The 14,636-nt window shown below is 37.0% G+C and overlaps 1 protein-coding gene across 1 annotated transcript; it reads left to right on the top strand.

Moving 5' to 3' along the window:
* Positions 1-5,073: 5,073 nt before the first annotated feature.
* LOC105533612 (olfactory receptor 2M3-like) lies at positions 5,074-6,012 on the top strand. The gene has a single exon (XM_011972083.1). The coding sequence runs from the start codon at positions 5,074-5,076 to the stop codon at positions 6,010-6,012; it is 939 nt and encodes a 312-aa protein (XP_011827473.1).
* Positions 6,013-14,636: the final 8,624 nt, after the last annotated feature.

Genomic DNA, 14,636 nt, shown 5'->3' with positions numbered 1-14,636 from the left:
CCTTGGCAGATGGTTTTGGTAGCAGACACAAGGCTGAACAGGGCTATAACCAAGTCCTTTGGGGGAATAGGGCGATTTCCAGATTTGTACCTGGGAACCTAATTGGTGTGTCTGCCACCGAGGTGTGGGTCTTCACTCTCAAAACAACCTCCTCACAAAAGAGACCTTGATTTGCAGATGCGTGCAAAGTTTATGTGGTCGTGGTGGGATACAAGCGGGTGACCGCCTATGCTGCCATCTTGCTTGGAAGTTCATATTATTCATAAAAAAAGTGACAGAACTTTCTTTTTTAAGCACCAGTAAATCGTATTTTCAAGTTGGAAACTAAATTACATGAGGCTTTACGAGAAAAAGTGAATGATAACTTAAAGTACTGTAATTAAAGTCAAGGTACCAAATATCCCGGAGGAATTGAAAAATTAAATCACAGAGGACTCAGGATAATTGTGTTGCAAGGGTTATCTCTAGAAATTTAAACATTTTCAGCCATTTTGAAGCAACATATCCTGTTGAAGACATCGGAAGGTAAGGTTTAGGGATGGAGTATAGTCCAAAATATCTAAGGCATTCTGGAGTTCAACCACAGTTAATGAAATTGCATTTTGTGCAAAGGTTCTATATCAAAAATTATTCTGTTTTAAAGTCCTCCAAATAGGGAAGTAAATGCTTCATGTTAATCTGCAACACATCTCTTTAGAGTCTCTGTGAAATTAAAGCAGCGTGTTTCTATGTTTGTCACAGTTTTTGAAAAATATTAAATGAAATAATACCTGTGAACCTGCTAAGTCAATGTAAGGTATTATTTATAGCAATAGAAAATGTCATAAGTTAAGAATCGTTGTAAGATTCTCCAGTGGATCTTGTCTATTTGTTCATACTTTCAATTAATTATGGAGGATGTATGGACTCCATCGCTGTGTAAACCTCACTTGTTTAAGAGTACATAAGAAATAAGCATATAGCTTACCAACAATCTAGTAAGAAAAACAGTATATTTTCAAAAATATTTTCTGTAGAGTAACAGTGAAGCTTATTGGAAGATTACCAAAAAATGTGTGACAAGATGTATACAACGGTGGTAACAGTCATCTGATGAATGCCTACTGCGATACAGTTATTTTAAGGAAAAAATTTTAAAGAAATAACTCATTATTCTTTATAGCAATTCTGTGATTGATGGGATTTTTTTTTTAATCTCAGAGATATTATTTGACTTGCCTGGTAGCAAGATTGTTGGTTTTACAGCAGAAAGGTAAGCCCAGGTTTATCTAAGTTGAAGGTTTTTGACATTTGCAGTTTGTGTAAAACAGGCAGTGGCCACATGTGTTCTGTGAGTTGAGTAAGTCAGAGCTTGCTATATCTGCAGAGTGATGAAGCAAGCATGGAGAAAAATGCATGTGTGCTGTAACTGGAAGAAGACATATGATTTACAGAGGTAAAGGATTATGGAGAAGAAAGATAATTTCAAGCAAGACAAACCTGAGAAAGACCTAAGCTCACATTTTTGTATCATAGAGATCTCTAAGTAGAAATGCAAAGAGTTTGTACTAGAAAAAGAGAACAGATGACTTGAAATAGAGGCTTGAACAATTTTCTGAAATTCCTCACAAACAAGATCAATAAGGAAAGTAGTATGTTCTGTAACAAAATGGAGACATTGAATGCCTTTAAGGAGAGTGCTATTAGTAGGATCAAAGGGTGCTTTGGAAACATTTAAAAATAATGTATTGTGAGATACTGAAGAATATAAGATTAATTTTATCCGTAATCTCCAGGGGTACAGATGCAAAGATTTTTTTTTCAGAAGTGCTTATGAATCTTTTTAAAAGACACCAGCAATCCTTTTTGTGAGATGTGATTTGAAGTTTCTGTCTATAGGCAGCGGGGTGTATGTGATGAATAATTTCTAAGTTTCAGCAAGGAGAGTTTTAGCATGCCATTTTTGTCTAGAATGTAGTACCTGGTTTTTGCATCTACGTTTGAAAGTGGGAGAGTGATTTGTCTATTGGCACGATGCAGCACATCTAGGGCAGACACTGAGTTTAGTTACCAACATTGAAGGACTGCTTCTTGCCTCATTTTCCTCTCCTTTGCTCGCCCTTCCGCTCAGTTTCCCTGCAGCACCAACATTTCGTCTTTCAATGTGAATTGCCTTTTGATACTCTGTCTTTACTTAGTCAACATTTCTTCTTTTCTCTCTTCTTCTCACTTTACTATCTCAAATTCCCCTTTCCTCGGAGTATCTTTGTAAAACCCCTTCAGCCTATAGTTATAATTATTAAAAACCCAAACTGTTTAAAGTTGAATCTTAGATTCAAAATGTTATGTTTTAAAGATATTTGAGACAAAGGTTATTAATTCCATATGACAAGAGATTTCACAAGAATTGGATATAAACTTGTGATTAAATTTTCACAAAATTTATAAACAATGTTGTATTACACATTATGATTTAAGCGTGCAACTCCAATGTCTACACTAACCCTTCATGCTAATATAGCTCTAAATAAATGTATTCTTCCTAATATCACTTAACTGGCTTTCACTAAGACGTTGCTTATGTGAGACTGAAGTGAAGGAGACAGCTGAGTGCTCAGAAATAAGTGCCTTGACAACCACAAAATACTATTTGCTTTAGTCTCCTCTGATAGGAAAGTAAAGAAAAGGATAACTTGTAAGGCTGGCTTTGGCAAAAAGTGAGGTAATACAATGTAACACAATATAAATATATTCTATGCAAACTAACCTTGAAAATATTTGAACTATGAAAACATTAGAGGAATATATAGGCTGCATCTCTCTATCTGCTATACTGTAGATATTGTGTTTCTTTGCTAGGAACTAACAACTGAAAAATGTTTCTCAATTAATAAGAGAACAGCTCGTCTTGATCGGTTCTACTATCCCACGCTGCTGTTCTTCAGGTGGGGCCTAATACGGGGTAAAGTGAACAGATGATTTTACGTAAGTGGACAGAATGTGACAAGGTATAGATTTAAAATATGCCACAGTTTGTTGTTAATACAGGAGGCATGGAAAACATTTGTGAGAAAAAAAAAAGATGTAAAATTAAACCTATTTAGAGTCAGGTCCTGTCATCGGTTAATAATGGGGACCAGGACATTTTAGTTCCCTCTGTGATTCAAGCTATGGGTGTAGGATTGTGGTTAAACAGAAGAACAAGTCCCTGGCTAGGCAAAAAGACAAATAAGAAGACAAATACAGGTCAGAAGGTACATGATCTATGGAGTTCCTCAAGGGGCACAGCTTCCTTCAGTTACTAATCTAATTTGTGGACTAATTAATTATGTAATTTAGATACAACTTGAAAGAATTGATGTTTAAGGTTCTTGTTATCTTTCAAGGATGCAGCACATTGGATTGAAATATTTTTTTGTACAAAATGGAAAAAGCAGCATTGTTAGGAGCTGATACATTAAATGTTGATTTTCCATAAACTTTTAGTATTTATGTTTCAAACATGGGGAGAGAGATAATTTCACACAAGTATAACAACATGGATGAACTTGAAATAAAAAATACATTTTGTTTATTTCAAAACAAATAAAATAGGGACTGCAATTGAGTCAAGCAATGTGGTAATTTTCACCGGGCAATGTGTTAATTAACAAACATAAAAAATATGGGTATTTAAAAATGTGTCAGAGTTTTCTGTGGGATGTATATTGAAAGGTTTGCATTAGGATGAATGATAGAATGTTTTAGAAAATATAATTAGTAATTGTTTTAAGAAAAGTGGGAAAAGTGAAAATATCTGAAAAAATTAAGTAGCATGTGTTAGTTTACACAATATAGGTTGAGTTTTTTAATAGCACTGTAAATGTGAAAAGCATTTTAGAGAATTTAGAACTGATTAGGAATTTGGATGTGGTGAACACTAGAGTTATAATTAGAATATTGTTATAGTCACAGAACCGGTGATTACTACATAGATCAAAAGTATTAGAAAATTAATAAGACAGTGTGAACAATTTGTTCAGAGGGTATCAGGAGAGAAATAAAGGAAGCCAATTCCTTAATCCATGGAGAAAGGCCACAAGAATGAAACAAAATGAATGTAAAAATAGAAAATTAAAAAGATGCTACTTTTTAACCACAAGATTGCTCTTAAAAGGATCTTTCTAAAGACAATGAAGATTTTTTTTCTTAAACTAGGAATAGACTGTACTCCCTCCAAAAGTATTTAATTTCAAATGTTTGTATTGTACGAACCATATCCCATGTAATGTTCTAAATACTTTAAAATCTAATTTTGTTTAGTCTTTATAACACCTTATAATATAGATATTGTAAATATCAAAATTTATGGAGTAGAAAACAGGGATTAGAGAAAATAATCATCTAACATCACACAGCTGAAAGAGTTTGAAATATGCTCTGACACTCTCGTGTAACCTGGTTCTTCAGGAAGATACACTGTACCTGACTGTCTTATGGACACATTTAAGTTTTAGGGACCAGGGCATATTGGTGAAGATCTTCTGATGAAACTTACCGTTATTTGCAATAAGGATCAAGTAACATACTCCTCATGCTGGTATTTTAATTTATTCTCATTACCTGGCATTCAATGAATCATGTATCATTTTAGTATTTGTTTCCATCTACACTTTCCTAGATGGAATTTTGTTAGCATCATAAGGTGATGTGATTAGTTTCTGTGGGAAATATAATAGTAATGTAATGAAATTCCCCCAAATTCATGAGTCTTCTCATGATTTTAGTGTAATTATAAAGGGATAATCTACATTACATTTTTTAGTTGACTTTTTGCTCCACTGGATTATAGAACTCGAGAAAAATCCCATGTTTTTACTATGAAACCTATCATATGCATTAGCTATGTACTGTGCATTAAAAAATTCACATCGAGCTAAAAATAATTCTTAAATTTCCTAGTCTACAAATAAAAAATTTGATGCCCAGGGAAATAATTTCCACATGTTTACATTTGGTAGGTGTGTTGTTCTCCGAGGGAAGTCCTTGATATTTCTGTGACATAATTCTGGTTATTTCTCACACGTTGTATTCTCCATAGTGAACATATTGATCATGGCATGGGAGAATCAGACCTTCAACTCTGACTTCATCCTCCTGGGAATCTTTAATCACAGCCCCACTCACACTTTTCTCTTCACTCTGGTCTTGGGCATCTTCTCAATGACTGTCATGGGGAACTCTGCTATGATTCTCCTCATCTGTTTGGACACCCAGCTCCACATCCCCATGTACTTCCTCCTCAGCCAGCTGTCCCTCATGGACCTCATGCTCATCTGCACCACTGTACCCAAGATGGCCTTCAACTACTTGTCTGGAAAAAAATTCATCTCTCTAGCAGGTTGTGGAACTCAGATATTCTTCTATGTGTCCCTACTTGGAGCTGAATGTTTCCTTTTGGCTGCAATGGCCTATGATCGGTATGTTGCCATTTGCTACCCATTAAGATACCCGGTCCTCATGAGCCAAAAAATCTGTGGTCTCATGGCTGCTGCTGCTTGGATTCTTGGCTCCCTTGATGGTATAATTGAAGTTGCCGTTGCACTGTCCTTCTCATACTGTGGTGCCCGGGAAATACCCCATTTTTTCTGTGACGTTCCTGCCCTTCTTACTCTCTCATGCAATGACACCTTGATGTTTGAAAGGATGATATTCATCTGCTGTGTTATTATGCTTCTCTTCCCCGTAGCAATTATCATTGCTTCCTATGCTCGAGTTATTCTGGCTGTCATTCACATGGGATCCGGGGAGGGCCGCCGTAAAGCTTTTGCTACCTGTTCCTCCCACCTCATGGTGGTGGGAATGTACTATGGAGCGGCCATGTTTATGTACATGCGACCCACATCTGAACGTTCACCCACCCAGGACGAGATGGTGTCCGTGTTCTACACCATCCTCACTCCCATGCTGAACCCCCTCATCTACAGCCTCCGGAACAAAGAAGTGGCCAGAGGGTTCAGGAAGGTATTTGGGAAGGGCAAGTCTGAAGAGTAAATTGCCTCACTATGTTTTGCTTTTTTCTTACATACTTTGCTTCATGCTTAAATTTATGTATTGAATTAGCGTAATCCAGAACTTAATATGTACTCATTTGTATATATTTACAGGTAGCAGCATAAGATTGATAAATTGCAAAAATTGTTTGCATTCTTGTTCATTCAAATATTTCATATTTTGGTTGTGATTAGTTCAGTATATGGCTATAAGTATATATTTGTTCCAATAGAAAATGTACCTCCGTATATTTTGTCTTTTTAATATCGTCTAACAAATGAGAGACATTTGTCATAGTGCCTCATTGTTTGACTGCTTATATTAAATCTGGTGTCTTTTAACATGCTTAGATTTATCCTTGAAAAACAAAGAATTCTACTAAGGTCAGTACCACACTTTGGACTAATCATTGTGTTAGTATGAATCACAAATTATTTATCTACTAACTTAAAAGTATGTCTTTAGAATCATTATAAAACTGAAATGTAACTTAGATGGAGAAAAAAGATATATAAGACTGAGGTTTGGGCATATTGTGCATGTCTTGTAATGGAGGCTGTCTTCCTCCAGGGTGTTGGAGAATTGAGAAGATCTCATTTATTTCCTTCTTCCACAGGCATTAAATTATGCACAGGAGACTAAGCTGAGAATAAAAATTCTCTCAGTGTGAATTTTACATTCTTAGACACGCTAATCTTTATAAGAGTAGTGTACTGCAATTGCATAACATTACTTTTTGATGGATTTATTAGTAATTTTATTGAATTTAATAAAGAAGTCTTTATTTTCTGAATTCTTCATGTTTTCCGTAATTTGATGTATGGCATTACCATAGATATTGTTGTGATGATATTTATACGATAATAATTGTAATTATGGACATTCTTGTATCTTTCATTAGAAAAAACTGCTATTCCCTAATATGAATATTAACTGATGTGTTAAAAAATCTATGGTAACATTCCCACCATATTAGCTTTCTTATTCTGCATGACAAGTACCGCAAACTTAGCAGCTGTAAATTGCAACTATTCATTTTGTCACAATTTATGTGGATCAGAAGTCTCTACATGTCTCGGCAGGGTATTCTGCTTAGGGTATTTTAAGATTGCAATCCAATTGTTGGCTTGGGCTGCAGTGTCATGTAAAGCTAAGAGTCATATTCCAAGCTCAAGTACTGGTTGAAATCTTTCATTTTTTTCAGCTGAATGACTCCTGGTACCTTGCTTTTTCAAGGTCCACAGGAGAGCTTTTCTCATCTCAGGGAAAGCCTCAGTCCTCTTTTAAAGGTATTCCAACAGTCGAAATCAAGCTGCAATTGATTAATGCCAGTCCTGATGGGCTACGTCAAGTTTTAACCAGTTTAGATCAGTTTCAGCTGGTCACAGCCAGTTTGGACCAGTTCTGACCAGCTTCATGGTTAGATCCCTTCCTATAAACACCCTAAAAGAAAATCTAGGCAATATCATTCAGGACATAGGCAAAGGCAAAGATTCTATGACAAAAATAGCGAAAGCAATTGCAACAAAACCAAAAATTGACAATGGGATCTAATTAAAGAGCCTCTGCACAGCAAAAGAAATTATCATCATTGTGAACAGACAACCTACAGAATAGGAGAAAATTTTTTGTAATCTATTTATCTGACAAAGGTCTAATATCCAGAATCTACAAGGAACTTAAAAAAGTTTACAAGAAAAAACAAACGACCCTATTAAAAAGTGGGCAAAGGACATGAAAAGACACTTTTCAAAAGAAGACATTTATGTGACCAACAAACATGAAAAAAAGCTCAACATTGCTGATCATTAGAGAAATGCAAATCAAAACCACGATGAGATACTATCTCATGTCAGTCAGAATGGTGATTATTAAAAAGTAAAAAAACAACAGACATTGGTGGGCTGCAGAGAAATATGAACACTTGTGGTTTTTTTTTTTTCTTTTGAGATGGAGTATTGCTCTGTCGCCCAGGCTGGACTGCAGTGGCACAATCTCAGCTCACTGCAAGCTCCGTCTCCTGGGTTCACGCCATTCTCCTGCCTCAGCCTCCCGAGCAGCTGGGACTACAGGCACCCACCACCACACCCGGCTATTTTTTTGTATTTTTAGTAGAGACGGGTTTTCACCATGTTAGTCAGGATAGTCTCCATCTCCTGACCTTGTGATCCGCCCACATCAGCCACCCAAAGTGCTGGGATTACAGGCGTGAGCCACTGCACCCAGCCTAGAAATAGGAACACTTTTACACTGTTGGTGGGAATGTAAATTAGCTCAACTATTGTGGAGAACAATGTGGTGATTTCTCAAAGACCTAGAATCAGAAGTACCATTTGACTCACCAATCCTATTACTGGGTAGATACCCAAAGGAATATAAATCACTCTGTTATAAAGATACGTACAAGTATATGTTCATTGCAGCACTGCTCACAATAGCAAAGACATGGAATCAACACAGATGCTCATCTATGATAGACTGGATAAAGAAAACATGGTACATATACAACATGGATTACTATGCAGCCATAAAATGGAATATCATGTCCTTTGCGGTGATATGGATGGAGCTGGAAGCCCTTATCCTCAGCAAACTATTGCAGGAACAGAAAACCAAATACCATATATTCTCACTTATAAGTGGGAGCAGAACAATGAGAACACATGCACACAGGGAGGGGAACAACACACACTGGGGCACCTCAGAGGGTTGTGGGGAGCAACAGAATCAGGATAAATAGCTAATGCATGAGGGACTTGATACCTAGGTGATGGGTTGATAGGTGCAGCAAACCACCATGGCACACTTTTACCTATGCAACAAATCTGCATGTCCTGCACATATATTCCAGAACTTAAAATAAAATGTAATGACTGAGGCAGGAGAATGGCGTAAACTCAGGAGGTGGAGCTTGCAGTGAGCTGAGATCCGGCCACTGCACTCCAGCCTGGGCGAAAGAGCGAGACTCCGTCTCAAAAAAAAAAAAAAAAAAAAAATTAATGAAATAGAAAAAATTCTTAATATACACACATGAAATATATATATATGCACATATACATGTGGAAATAGAAAAACGTGCATGGGACTTAACAGATATTTCACAAAACAACAGTTAAATAGATAAACACATCAAAAGTCATATAAACATTAGCAATCAAAAAGGCAAAGTAAACAATAATGTAGCTATCAAATTGACTAAGATGGAAAAGTGCATAGAAGTCAGTCCTGGTACATGTAAAGTTTAATGCTTGTGATGTAACACAAGTTGAAAACATTTTTGGACAGAGAGTTTAGTTGTTGGATATTAAGAAACTTGAAAAACTTTATATCTCCTTGCAAATCACTTTAGGAAAAAGCACACTTAGAGAGTGCTATCTGGGAAAGGTGGCGGGGGAGAGTATGGAAATGTTGGTCAAAGAGTTAAAAGTTGCAGTCGTGTAGGATAAATAAGTCTAGAGATCTAATGTATAGCACAATGACTATCGCTAATAATATTGTATTGTATACTGGGAAGTAGCCGAGAGAGTAGGTTTCAGGTGCTCTTAGCACATGTACACACACACACACACACACATACACACACACAAAGTAAAGATGGGCATGTTTATTTTCTTGACTGTAGTAATAAGTAGTAATAATTTCACTATGTATATAAAAATATGTGGTACACCTTAAATATATACAATAAAAAGAGAATCCTTTGTAAATAAGCTATTAAAAATGTCAAACTAATTATCACCTAGAAATTTGAACACAACCTAAAAAATCTCTATTAGGATTGTAATTGTGGTATAATTAATTTGATAGGCTATCAATGTCTAGTCACATACAGATGCTTAACCCATTTTAAATAGAATAGATTTAATGCACAAAAGTGGTTACAGGGTGGCACAAAGGGCTGGAGGGAAAGCTGATGCAGCAAGGAGCCAAGTGTTATCACCCAAGGACCAGGAGTTGTCACCAGTGGTGCCGCATATGCTCTTCAGTGCTGAGGTGGTGGGGACTGCACGCCCAGGGCTGCTTGTGTGACCTTCCCAGGCTGATATGCGGCAGCTCAGATGCTTGCACCCCCCACAAATGTGGCTGAAACTGACTGTAAGCCCACAACTCCCTCATGACCCCTGCTGCCTGCAGTTGCTGCTGCTGCCACCACAGATTATCACCAGAAGCAGGAAATAAGACACAATTTCCTTCTTTCTCCTGCTCTCCAGCTTCCCCCCAGGGCCTGCACTCTCATAGCCTTACAGAAAACCAGATAGCACAGGAGTCAGGACAAGCTCTCTGCAGGCTGGAGCCCTAGAAGTCAGCGGAGGCACCAGCCCTAAAGCGTGGGCCCAATAGACAGAAGATAGACACCATCTGGACAAAGATTTGCATGAAAAGGCCTCCATGACACGGTAACATGATCAACATCATTCTAGAACACGCACACAGAAAACGGTTCGGAAATACTTGTCTGCAAGATCCAAGAGGGTGGAGTTGCTTCCACCCAGTTCCCCATTTTATTCCAACTGTCTGCTACACGCGGTACACTTCATAAATACTTGTAGTTTGAAGTCAAGATATGAATTTTAAAGTTTTGTTTCTATCTGGACTATTACATTATGGTTGATTTTTAAATTTTATTTGTACCAGCCTGTGATTTTAGATTTTCTAGTCATGTCAATATTTAAAATAAAAACAAACTTTAAAATTAAATGCATCACTGAAGTGACGTAGCTTGCAGGTGAGTGACAGCAGAAAGAACATAACAAGCTAATGAAGAGTGACAGCAATGAAGATGTGTTGTCACATATCTGGGACACCAGACAGATGAGGGAACACTGTGACGGCAATTTTAGTATGGAGTTCATTACTGATTAGTGATAATGTCTTTGACACATCAGTTGAACTCTGAGTTTCAAAGCCTATATTTGTGAAAGATTGGAACACAAATAGCAATATTTTACAAAAATTTATTGAAGCTTAAAGGAGGAGACACATACACATGAAAATATTGTGTCAAACATGAAAGGCCATATATAACTAACTCATACATCACAGGTAAAAATTCATTAGTAATGGCTAAATTTGAGATTATTGTTAATATTTGTTGAGATTTTCAGTTTGACAATAAAAGAAGGTTAAGTAACAACAACAACAAAACAGCTGGGCACACTGGTGTGTGTCTGCAGAACCAACTATTCAGGAGACTGAGGTGGAGGGGGATCACTTGAGGCCAGGAGTTCAAGGCCTTCGTGCACTGTGATCACAGCTGTAAAAACTACTGCACTACAGCCTGGGCAACATAGTAAGATTCTGTCATTGAAAAAAAATATATATGAGAAGAAAATCAGAAAAGGGCAACAGAGATATCTGTTAGCTTCTTTAGCTCCTTTATTTGCATTCTTCTTCAAAACCCCAGAGAAAATTTATTAACAGAAAACTTTTGTCTACGCCCCTAATGGACACAGGGAAACCGAGGATGATGTCACTCTTCTATTTTTCTTTGCACACTTAAGCCAGCCACACACTATGAGCCCGTCTAAATGAGGGTCAAGACATCATCTGACGGTGAGTTCCACCAGACAGGTAGACAGTATTGCAGGAGCAAAAGGTGGTCACTGTTCTTGACTTGTTCTGCTTTTGAAACACTTCTATTAGTTCTTGACTGTATTTCCTCATTTTCCTCTATCATCTATTTTTATGGAGAAAAGCCGATCTGTTTTTTCTTTTGAGTCTCATTTTATATATCACTTGTTTACTGCAACATATTGTGTAAATGAGTTTTTGATTTCCAAGTATTTATGGAAAAAAGTAATATATATTCTTCCTCTGTTATTGAATGTTTGTTTTAGTGAGATGAAAATTTTGCAGAGGAAAAATAACTAATTTTTCTTTGAATGGAAATTATGTCTCAGAGTTACAGAACACTAACAACTAATGTTTCTATCATATTTAGTGAGTTATCTAAAACCCAAATTTTAGACTATGGAAGCAGGACTGTGTCCCCAAGAGAACTGAGGTTAAGTGACATGCTCTGGGTCCCACACCTGGACTGACGGGCTTACTGCATCAGGTTAGCTGTGTGATGTTAGATAGATACCCCAAAACTTGAATTTTTAAATCTGTAAATGGCGAGATAAGATTACATACCTCATAGGCTCTTGAGGAAAATTAAATGTGGTAAACTGCCATTTAGAACAATTGCTAGGAAACTGTAAGCTTCAGATACATGCTCAATATTGCTCTACCACCTCTATTAATTATTCCCCACGTTAAACATGCATTGTGCTGTTTGGAAACTCCAGCAATGTGATCAAGAAAAATAAAAGAAAGAAAAAGTCCAGTTGTGCTGCATGTTGCCACCACAGTGTTCCCTCATCTGTCTAGTGTCCCGGGTCAGCTGTTCAGCATGGCTTCATGACAGGGACTCCCATTTACAAAAGTGCCCCGGAGATTTGCCCAGCATCCACCTCCCCTCCCACACTGCCCTCTTGTGCTCCCTCCATTCACTTAGCAAACAGCTGCCCAGTCTCCTTGTGTCCCAGTCACTGCGCTGCTCCATACTTCACTCTGACCACAAATACAGACTAGGTCAGCAGGTACACGGTTTATCAGACTGTTTATAAATTTTGCACAGGTCTTAACTTCCATTTGCCAGTGAGTGTAGGATTATAAGGGAATGTTCTAATTTTAAATGCAATATGTCCCAGGTTTCACGAGCATTTAAAATAAGACATCAAATTTGTTTGCAGTGTTGTCTACTGCATCAGCACCCCAAAACTTGAAAATGTTGATAAGTTAATTAGAATTATTAAAAGAATTTAAAATATATTTGAAACTTGGAAATTCTTCCTGAAATATGACTGTATGATAACCACTGCTAAAGTCTTCCCAGGAAAAGTTGCCTATGTTTTCTTCTTATTGATAAATACTAAAATGTAACATATGTCAGAAATTGGAAAGTTGCGAAGTTTTAATCTTCTTAAGAGAAAATGTAGGAGTTATCAATGATTCTCTTCAGAAAGGTTAAATGTATTTTGTTTCTATTAGCCTTGTTGATGTAGTTCATAGCTATTCTAATCTGAAGTTGTACTTTAAATCATGTTTATATGTTTGTTTTTCCTGAATAGACTGACTGTGACCTCCTCAAGCTTAAGCAAATTTAATTTGTCTTTGATTCCTGCACTAGCTAACAGTCGGGCTGTGAGTAGCGATAAAGGAGGGAATTGAATTGAAGTGAGAGACATCTTAGTGTTTTATTTTCTTCTCTGCCTCTCACTTTCCATGAAAAAATTCACTGTAGCAGGCAATAAAGCAGATATTTGCAAAAACAACAAAAGCCTTGCCTGGTAAATGGCAGGGAATTTCTGAAACCTAGTTATGCCCCCCTGAGATTTAATGCGAATGACAGGAGCTTTAAGGAGTTAAGCTTGGAGAAGTATGCACTAGTCACAAAGAAGGTGGATTCTCCATAAATCTCTGCTTAACAAAGATGAAAATAAGAAACGTATCTTAAATTAATATATGCATTTCTATTTGTAAATATGCATATAAAATGTATTCTTATATTTGTAAATCTGCACACATATATACATATATAAATGCGTATCTATGAATTTATATAAAATAAGTGTAAACTGTATACATACAAGTTGTCTAGGACTGCAGAAATTATCAAATCCAAATTCTTACATGTCTGAATAGATGATAACATCAGCAAACTGAAGTAATGAAGCCCATATCATAAGATGATTATAGTAATAGAGTCTGCAGAATAATTTCTGTAGATATTAACTATTTGACAGTATGTGTATTTATTCATCTGTAACTAGTAATATTCTAAGCACTTTCATTGCTTTTCTGCGTTTAATCTTCATCAACCCTGAGGTCAAACATTTTCTTACTGTCTATTTTTATGTGCAGTGAACAGAGGAATAGCTGGTGGAGGGGAAGCTAGGACCACCCCGCAGTCCAGCCACTGACCCTGGGCTCCTTGCCCCATGCGTCCCTAGTTTCTGAGGGGTCTGGTGTGCAGGAGGACCCTGCCCTGCTCATGGGGATGTGTGGAGTTTTGCTCCACGAAACCATAGAGCCTCACAACCTTGTCCAATACTGTGGGTAGAAGGGTGCAAATGCTTGGTATGGATTTTCCATAAATGATATTTTAGTCACTTTCTAAATCATTCCTGTACAGAATACACCTCTGAGAGTTTTTGAGATTCCAGATGGATCCTTAAACCAGAGAATGTAATTCACTTTAGACTTCTCTTAAAAACTCTAAAACCAGGGGGACCAACTTCTCCTTTGTTTTCAATAATTCACTATTTGTGTCTGCTTGGGCAGTGGCACTGCCAAATTCCAGGACTTGTTTACAACAGACACTGTCATCAGGAAATCTCATGACTCAGAACTGTGGCAACTTCAGTACAAATCATCATTTTGATCCACAGTTGTGAATTCTTAATTTCTGGTAAATTTGTTGAATTACAGATAATTTATAACCCTCAAATCTACAGGCCATAGGCCTTTCTTTCGTTAGAACACACACACACAGACACACACACACACACACACACTATTTATTTCCAAGTTCAAATTACTTTAACCCCAAGCTTTCCTTGGTGACCTAGGTGAAACCT

Source organism: Mandrillus leucophaeus, unplaced genomic scaffold (genome assembly GCF_000951045.1).
Source record: "Mandrillus leucophaeus isolate KB7577 unplaced genomic scaffold, Mleu.le_1.0 Scaffold1266, whole genome shotgun sequence".
In the NCBI taxonomy this organism is placed as follows: domain Eukaryota; kingdom Metazoa; phylum Chordata; class Mammalia; order Primates; family Cercopithecidae; genus Mandrillus; species Mandrillus leucophaeus.
This window is presented reverse-complemented; position numbering and strand designations above follow the sequence as displayed.